The following is a 9,664-nucleotide window of genomic DNA, read 5'->3' as shown; positions in this document are numbered from 1 at the left end:
TTTTATTATTATGGTTGTTACTATAGTCATCTGTAGGGTATCCAACTGAAGTTCATTCAGAATATCAATGCCTGAAATTGAAGAGGAAGGCAGAAGAAAACATGAAGATTTCAGAGTGGAGATGACCTCTGTTGCTCTTTAAGCTCAGACCGCTTTTGGCAGCAGCAGGATGAAGAGAAGCGGGCGTCGGGAGGAAGGCAGTGCAGCAGCCAGCCCCTGTGGTTAGCCGAGAGGGCTGCAGAACGTGGGGAGGAGGTCACAGCGCGCAGCCGTGGCACTGCTCAGCCTAGAACAGCGCCTGCGGGAATGTGAAGCCTAGCCAAAGCTTAGCTGTTGCAGCTGATCCCTCACGAAGGCCAGAACCCTTCTGGGGCTAATGAGCCTGCTAATATATAGCGTGTACCGTGCAGGGCGCACAACGCTGTAAAGTCTTTGGAGCTGGAAACGCGTAATCCTCTGCGTCTGCACAGAGGACTGGTTCAGTCCTTAGCAAATGCCTCCAAGCACGCTTGGAGGTAATAATTACTCAGAGTAAACTAGAACCCTGATGATCCTGAAGTGCAAGTGAATTTCTGAAATACACAACAATGGAATGAATCATTTATATCTTAGTGTATTTGTAGGGGAAAAAGTATTACAGCAGGTAAGATGTCTCTGGTAATCTCTTGTGTCAGTTAATCTATCTATCTCTTTATATGTAAATTCCAGACCTGTTAAGAGGCTATGTGCAAAATATTTTCTGCTGATAATTGGAATTGAGCATAAAGGGGGTTTTTTTTATGAAGACTTTCTTTGCTTTTTTTTTTCTATATCTCTTCTCATCTAAGGAAAGTTATCAAAGAAATAAGACAACAAAAAAGTGTTTGTCAGAATTTTTACTACAAATATTTTCCCTCCATGATATTTAATAGGAAAACCACATTTAATTTTTCCTAAAGCAATGCATTCATTAATATGGGCTGGATTAAGGATGTAAAGAGTGAGTATGTTACCCTCAGGAGTCACATGATGATAGTCATGGGCTTGATACCGGAGACTGTAGGTAAACCCCTCCTTTCCATGGCAAGATTTCTTACCTGCTGCTTCCCTCAGTGGGAGGCAGCGCAGCAGTGTATTTGTATAATCCCCAGAAGGGCTGGATCCAGAGCCAGTTCCTGGCCTGAATTCTGTCCATTTCTAACCAAGCACAGTTCATCTATAGACATGAAAGCCAAGCAAACATGCAGGTAATAGGGAAAGCTGTATTTCAGCCTGCTTTACTCAGGGTGTGGAGCTTTACACCAATTTCACTGCTTTCTTAATTTATTTTTTTTTGTCTCCATCCCTGTTCAGGCAGTGGGGAAGTTTATTTTCTCAAAAGCAGCTTGACTTGTGGGGTCTCTCAGTTCCTTGTTAGCTGATGGAGTTACACAAAGTGGAAAACTCTCTGGGACTTTAAAATAATGGTGTGTGCTTCTTGAGAGGCATTTTCCATCACTTCTGTATTGGATTTCAGAAGCATTTTAGGTAACCGATCTATTTCTCATGGGTGCTCTTGTGGGTACTTTATTTCCATGTGCGTGGATTTCTTTCACAGGTCTGGTTTTGATGTCTGAATGAGACAGCTGAGGGGGCTGGGGGGAAACGTTATATAGGAAAGAAAATGCAAAAGTAAGAGTAATGATGTAGACAACTAAGATGCTTCCTCCATAGAATCTCACAGCTTTAATTTTTTTCGTGTCAGCATCCTTTAAACTGCATGGATTGGCATAGATTTTGAATAATATTCTTCATTCACTGACTTCAAAACACTTCTTTAAAAGCCTTCAGCATTTTTTTCGGGTCTTCACAACTTTGCTGTGATATCTGATGGGGATGCCAGATGGCCCAAAGAGATAAACATCAAACAAGTAAAGTGTCCCTGCATCCAGCCCTTTGATGGTCTCTGAGGTGACAGCTCGCTGGAGATTGACATCATAGAAATACTTGCACAGCACTTTCTCCGACTTGTGCCGAGATTCAGGTCCAGAGCACCTGTCCACACTCTGCAGTTCCATCCAGACCTGATCTTCTTCAATCCTTTTCTTGTACACACAGTACTTGCTCTCCTCTTGTGTTCCTAGCCAGGCAATGGTGACAGAGTTGCAGGTCCTCAGTTTACTGAAGGACTTGATTTTTAAGCTCTCTGGTAGAAGTGGGAATAAGGGCTTTTGGAAATGAGGGGACACCTGTACTTTCACAGAAGAGTTAGATTCCTCTGTGGACCTCAGCTGCACCAAATATGTGTCCAGCAGCTTCCCCTTCAGTGAGAAATACCTCAGCCCTGAGATGTTTTCTGATGCCACTGTTTTACCGTTCTTTGTTATGTGAACCCGCACTTGGCCACGACACAACTGAAATGTGAATTGTATTCTCTTGTGCCTCGCCTGGTACTGCAGACTGTAGGATTTCTGGTTTTTCCCATCCAGCACAACCTGAATAATTTTCCCATCTTTCATCTCCATCACCTTAGGTTCAGGTTCTTCCAGGGTCCTTGCAAATGTCCCAGTATAAGCAGCGCTGGCATTTGTGAGGAGATTGACAACAAAAACGTCAAAGTAATACTGAGTGCTGGGACTGAGATTGGGCACCGTGTAAGTGTTCTTGGTACCCATGCATATCTGCCTGACTTCCCCACTACTCACTTTGTTGATGATGCTCAACTCGCTGTTGGACAATATCATCACCTGCTGCGGTTCAAGAAGGTAAGGAGAGAGAGACAAAGCTAACGTAGATGGCAGTTTCATTCCAGAGGACCTGATTGCTGTCTCAGCAGCACATAAGCTCTTATAGTTGTGCTTTTCATTAACTAGAAGACAGTACTGGATGTTTTCTCTATGTTGCAAGACGGAAGGGCTGTGTTTCCAGGTCAGAGTCACTGTTGTATGCCCGATGCCAATGACATCTATGCGTGGATCCATTGGAAGTTCTGGATAGAGGTGCCCAGATGTTGTGTCAGTTGTTAAGTATACGGTAATGTGTGTGTCTCGCTCAGTGGATAAGAACTCTAGCATGTAAAGGGCAGAATGAGAAGACATACCCATGTAAGTCTCTACAGAATTTCCCTTATAGTTAAAAATGGTGGACACCATGCTTGGAGCCTTCTGAGACTTTGAGATGTCTTGTGTGGCATGATCACCTGCAGGCAAAAAACAGACTTGTAACTTCAGTTTTAACAGATGTGAAATAAAGCACATCACATTGGTTTTGTTGTTCATATGTCAGGGAACTGCCTATTTTCTTCCAGAAAACAGTAACTATAACTAAAAATACTTTTTACTACTGGCAATTTATTAAAATAAATTTTAAGTAGCTTTTATTTTAGCAGTGAAATTGTAAAATTATGTTTTCAGAAAGGCTATAATTATAAAACCCCAACTGGCAAAAGCTTGAAGTGTATCGTGCTCAATGTCTGTGCAATGTTCTTCTTCCTGTGGCTGTCTCTTTGGGTGCTTTAACTTCAAGGAGACTCATACTTTCTATGAAAGAAGTTTCCTTTGGCTTGGTTTTCTGCCATTGTCTGCTATGAAGCGGGAAAATTTATCACTTGAAAGGAACATCATTTGAACTCCTCGGTCAGGTGTACCTGCCTGACTTGTTAAAGGCTGCTTTCATATTTTAATTTGAAGAATTAATTCAAAAAACTATGAAAGAGAATGGAATTTCCTTTTAGGCTAAAGGTAGCATAATGCCCACTGCCATGGTAGATGGTATTCCTAGAAAAATAAATGGCTAAATCTTCTCCGCATCACTGTGGGGAGCAAAATGACCAGTTTAAGTGGCCTAAGCCACAGAAAAAGAGCTGAGGCAGCAGAGGGAGGTCTGGGCCAGTACAAACAGCTTATGAAGCTCATCTGCGTTTGTGGAGCCCTGAAGACCCAGCATTGTTCCCAAGCATTAACCATAGGTTTAGACTACTTTTGCATGTAATCTTTAATTTACTTGAGTTGATGGCAAAATTGCCTGGGCTCCCTTGTTTCGCCCATGGCGACAGGGATGTCCTCTTCAGCCCATGGCAGTTTACAGGAGAGGGAAGCATGAGATGTTTAAGCTTGTGGGGAATTTCCTGTAACACAGCTCCTTATGAGTAACTTACGCGTCCTTTGTCTCTGCTTCGGGAGATTAAAGGTCTTACCTCGTGCTGCTTTTCCAAGGAAACTTGCTGAAGCCTTGTGCACAAGTATGCTCCATTCAATGGGAACATCACAAGGGGTCACTGTTATTGTGAAAGGTGCGAGGGCGTTGCCTTCCTCCAAAACAAAGTAATACCTGTAGATGTGGATGGAAAACAGAAGAAAAGCGTCAGGAAAGTCAAGTCTGCCTGAGACTCCTTGTAATCAGCCATTCCGATGGGGGCCACGCCACTGCGGGTAGGAATAACTGTTCCCTGTTGAGGTGCATCAACACAAGGGGATGGTGAATGTCTGAAATCTTCAGCTGTGGGAAGAATACCTGCTGTGTTTTTTTCTTTTCTAATCCACAAATATTTGCTGGAAGTTTTATCTGCTTACCACAGAGAATATTTGTCCCACTGATTTTTAACACACTTCAGGTGAGTTATCATATCTCAGTATGTATATCTCTGGTTATTTTGGATGATGGATATGATTAAACTGACTGCCTTCTAGATAACCATCCGTTGGCTAACTCTGGGGAATTTTGTGTGCTTTTCCCCAGGATTTCTTGACTGGAGTTCAGTGAAAGCTCTTAGAGCCTATCCTCCCTCAGATGTGCTTGCATACCTAGGCCTTCCTGGGAGTCAGATGAAGTGGATGCAACAGAATGTCTTTAGCCAGTCCTCACCATTACCAGGTGTCAATGGCAGTTTCATCCAGGCCAGTTCTAAGCCTTTGCGACAGAGGCTCCTGTGCATGAGCAGTACAAAGTGACATCAGTCTGCTCCGTCAGGGCTCTCTTACTCCATTGGTCTTCTGTTTGTCTGTTGTTTTGGTGTATGCAGACTGTATACAGCCACAGAAATGTTTGCACCTGGGTCATTCACTCTGCAGTTACATGGAGGCAGTTCAAGGGTTTTTTTAATTAGCGGGACGAGCATAGTCATTATGGATAGACCACATCAGCCTAGAGGTCTGGCTTGCTTTCAGGATATAACTCCTGGGCCAGAGTCAAGCTTCAGTGGAAACGGTTCCACATTCTTGAGTCTTTTACTTTAAGCCAAAACTCATCACCTCTTGGTTTTCTGTTTGGATGTCTCCAGGGTTCATAAGGTACTTACCTGATGCTAAACTAGAGGGGGTTTTGCTTCCTAATTGCAATCTTAGAGCATACAAAACCTGACTTTTCTCTGACATTTCCATACCCGTTTTCCTTTAGCAAGAAGAGCTCCTAGTTTTGCTCTTTTGAACATCGTCACATTATATAACATGTGCCACGTTCCAGCTTCTTTCTGTGCAATGCATATTGAGACTGAACCATCTGGCTCACCCTCTGCTCCATGAGCACTCGGCTTGGGTATATGTCAAAATCTGTACGTGTTGGTCACTGTCCAGAGTGGAGTCTGATTAAACTCTTGAAGCGCATCTCTTCCCAAACAAGCAGATTGGCCTTTGCTACCCAAGATGCAGTGCTAGTTGTAATATCTAGATCACCTACGTATCTAGATATGGTAGAAAACTTTGCAGATTTTTGGGGGAAGACAAGGACCTGTGGAATTTCTGCATGCAAAGCACTTTTGATCTTAGCAAGCTTTAGTGCCGTTCGACAAAACCATTTCCAGCATGCAGGACACTGGCAGAAGTTTTTCTGATAAGAAGTCTGTGCAGATAGTCTATTGACTTTTGGGGCTAGTTCATTTGTTAGGTAACTTTTCCTGTATTTAACAGAGAATGTAGGGTGGCCGATGTGCCTCTGCAGTTTTGAAGCTGGGCTATTTATGTGACACAACTTGTTTGCTGTTGGCGCCCGGCTGTTCTGTACCAGCTCTGCTGCTTTTCTGACAAACACCACAGAAAGCTGCCTGAAACAAACACGTGCACCTACACCTCATCTCAGAGGCTCATTCCAGGTTCTGGGCAATGTAATGACGCTTGAGCTTGACAGCAATGAGGCATTTTTCTGGAAATTCAGTGTACACTGATGAAGCTGTGCAGGTGCATGGCAATTCCTGTAGCGTGTAGCTACCAGTGTCATAGGGAAGTACCTGAGGAGTGACCGATTTGCTCTTACCTTTTAGGTATATCTTTCAGCAGGTGAACTGTAGTTTCCTTGCCATCAGCAAGTATCAGGGAGTGGTAGAAATTGAAGAGATTGGTCTTGAAGCTCTGCTGGGAACTGGTGGTGGGTGCTTTTATGGAATGACACAAGCAAGCCACCGTGAGAAGATGGAGAGGCAGAGAAAACCAGAACCAGGACATCTTCAGTACTGCAAAGTGAGATGACAAAAGTGAATGGAAGCTGCTGCCTTGGGGGAGAAAATAATCAGTGACCCTCTCTGTGGCTTTCCTGATATTTATCATAATCACAGCAAGCCAGGCATTCAAACAGTGCCAGTCTCCATTTTGCTAAATTGCTTAAAGCCCACGAAAACAATATTTCTCAGAGGATCTATCTGCAAAGATTTAATGGCACAGGCTGCTATGAAGTCTTTTATTATAGAAAAATATAAATGTAGCACAAGTGCAATATCACAAGACAGTTATAAAAACCCCACACCCTTTTGGTGCTGACAAAATGAGTGCAGAATTACACTTTAAATAATGTTACATTTAAATATTTTCCTGGTTTATAGGGTTCATTTGCTAAATTTCAAGGCTGGGTTATTTGTAATGGAACTGTCACTTTCAAACTCACAGGAGGTCCCTATATCCCACACTGCTTCTGCTGTTCTGTCAGAGATCACTTCATTTTTACGTCACCCGTTGTGACTGTAGGTATGTGTAGAGAAGAGGGGCAGAGTAACTTAGAGCAGTAGGATGCTGTTTGATGAAAAATGGAGGATCCTGGATAAGAACCCCTAAACTGATACCTAAGAGATATTAAGCTCTTTGTGTATCTCATTTGGAGAAAGGCTTTGTTACTTTCTCCAGGGCAGCTGGATAATAATTAAATATTTTTATTATTTAAATATTAAATATTTTCATTATTCATTTTTATTTTTATTATTTAAATATTAAATAAATAAATATTAAATATTTTAAATTATTTAAATATTAAATAAATAATTCTGATATTTTTTATTGCCCATCCCTTTCACACCTGCATTACTTCCAGCCCATCTCAGCATTTGCTGTTCATTGGAACCGTAACATCTCTATTGTACTGACTCTGAAAAGAGATTTGTTAAATATCACGTATGCCTCTTCCTTTTGTCAGGACACTTTATTATCAGCTTTGAGTCTATAAAAGACATGTACACACACAGTCCCAAAAATCATCTCTGCAAATGCTGACATTATTTAAATCGTGCTGTGTACTTGAGCATAGAGCTACACGGATAGGAGACTCCAGTTAGGACAAGAAATTTTGACAGTACACTACTATGTGAGGTTATTGTTTATCCTTATAACTTCTTTTGTGTCTGCCACATCCAGTTTCAGAAAGAGAGGAAAGTACAAAGGTAGAAAGGGCATAAAAGGGAGAAGGAAAGGCATAGATCTTTAATACAGGTGCCAGCTGTAGCTCAGGGATTTGGAAAGCAGAGGGAGCTCTGTGAGCAAGATCCCTTTTTTGAGGCAAAAGTAGCTTATTGCATCTTAAAAGCAGCAAGGAGTAATGATCCCAGTTAAATCTGATTATTGGCTGATGATAAAAGAGAACACAAAAGACAAAGGTTCAATCCTTTGTAATTTTCACCCATTTCTGAGATCAGCCCTTCTCTCATGGTGGCTGCAACTGTGCGGAAGATCTCAGGCAGTCAAAATATCTACATTTCAGTGGACCTGCTCTCCACTACAACTGAAATGACTTTATAAAAAGACCAGTTTCTGTATAAATTCACTTCAAACGTGCATATTTAAACATAGTATTGAATACATCTGTAGATTTTTGTGTTCAAAATTTGCTTTAATCTGTGATTCCCAAAGTAAAACCCATCTTCAGTATCAGTGAGATGATTATTGAAATTGTCACTACTGGGTCATCTGAATGTCCTACTTAACATCCTAATAAAGTTAGGATATTCTCTTTCTCTTTGTAATGTTTCTAGCACCTGGCTGAATGCAAGATTAAACAACCATCTGAAAAGTTGAAAGAATAGTTAAGATTACTATATCAATTCCGTTTTTAATGTTCTTATAACAGAGCTGTCCTTATGACTGAGTCACTTCTTTGCCACTTTGTTATTCTTATAGTCTAATTATAGCTTACAGATTCAAAATATAACCTAAATGTTTTGTTTTACCTCTGACAGTGGGATCTGTGTTGCTCTGTGCTTCGTAGAGGATTATAAACAAACAAACAAAAAAGTATTTCTGCCGCTTAAATGAGAGGATCTTGCAAACCGCATTGATACCATGGCAGCTCAGCTTCTCTTGTCCAGGAAAACAAACAAACCAAGCGACCAAACAGCCTATAATCAGCTTATCCCAAAAAGAACATCATTCTGAAGGCTGATTTCGCTCCATTACACAAGCAGTATACTCCCAGAGTCTTGGAAATACGTTACACAAAAAATACTGTGCTTACCTATTGTGTTCCTGGCCAGATGATCCCCACACCACTTGCTTCCTTTGCCGAAAAAGCATAAAATAAAACAACACAGACTTTTCAGATCTCTGTAGACAGATGAAAACCAAAACTCTGCAACCAGTTTAACAGGATAGAACCGATTTTTCCATATGGCTCCTGAACAGACATAGTAACTTAAAATGCTTGCAGTCTTGCAAGAAAAGAAAAAAACAATTCAGAGAGTTTTGGTATTTTCTTAAGTTGGATGTTTTCAAAGGTTATTTTAAACTTGCGTTGTTTTGAAATCTTCAAAATCCTGACCGTTGCTCCTTCAGTTCTAGAGTCCCTTCTGGAGGGCTGCGAAGCCCGGTCGGGTGTGCTGCCTCCAGCCAGCAGGACTTTATTCCCGCACAGAGCGTCAGCCAGACTGTTGGAGCAGCCTAATCCCAGCGGTGGCTGGCCAGAGAGCAGGTCTTTGACAGAAATGCACAGTGAGGAGGAGGGGGTGAGACGGGGAGAGCAAACACTGTTAACCCTTCTTAGCCCTTAATACAAGCCAGCCAGGGCACACCGGGCTCTTTCAGAAAACTAGTTTTGCATTAGCGGCTTGATGGCCCTTCCATGGAGCATCTGATCTCCTTGCCCACAGTACGGCAGAAGTTTCGGGTCGTTTCAGGTGTACCGTGGTTCTGGTGGGTTTTTTATAGCCCAACAGGTGCTGACTGGCCTACAGAAAGACGGGAAGGCAGGAAAGCTGCAAAGGAGGGAACACTGCATTTTTTTAAGCAGGCTGGAGTTAGCAACCCTTTGAAGACGGTTAAGAATCTACTGAATAGAGCTCAGCAGATTTCTTGGCTTGCGGAGGCTGCGTAAGAAACTCCCAAAGCGTGTGGGCTGGGGGAATGTTTCTGGTGTGGAAGTGCCATGGCTGAGGGAGCGGGCGGGAAAGGGGCGCGTGGGAAATGGCTCGCAGCGAGCGCAAACAGCCGCTGCCGCGGCTGGGGTGGCAAGGCAGCTGTAG

The 9,664-nt window shown here is 42.4% G+C and overlaps 1 protein-coding gene across 1 annotated transcript; it reads right to left on the bottom strand.

Moving 5' to 3' along the window:
* Nucleotides 1-860: 860 nt before the first annotated feature.
* Nucleotides 861-9,118, bottom strand: LOC119154120 (protein NDNF-like). The gene is made up of 4 exons (XM_037401362.1): nt 8,662-9,118; nt 6,205-6,400; nt 4,154-4,287; nt 861-3,157 (listed from the first exon to the last, which is right to left on the bottom strand). The coding sequence occupies exons 2-4, from the start codon at nt 6,390-6,392 to the stop codon at nt 1,806-1,808; spliced, it is 1,674 nt and encodes a 557-aa protein (XP_037257259.1). The 5' UTR covers nt 6,393-6,400; nt 8,662-9,118; the 3' UTR covers nt 861-1,805.
* Nucleotides 9,119-9,664: the final 546 nt, after the last annotated feature.

The sequence above is a fragment of the Falco rusticolus genome, chromosome 9 (genome assembly GCF_015220075.1).
Source record: "Falco rusticolus isolate bFalRus1 chromosome 9, bFalRus1.pri, whole genome shotgun sequence".
NCBI lineage: Eukaryota > Metazoa > Chordata > Aves > Falconiformes > Falconidae > Falco > Falco rusticolus.
The sequence above is the reverse complement of the archived record's forward strand: the minus strand, read 5'-3'. Positions and strand labels throughout refer to the sequence as shown.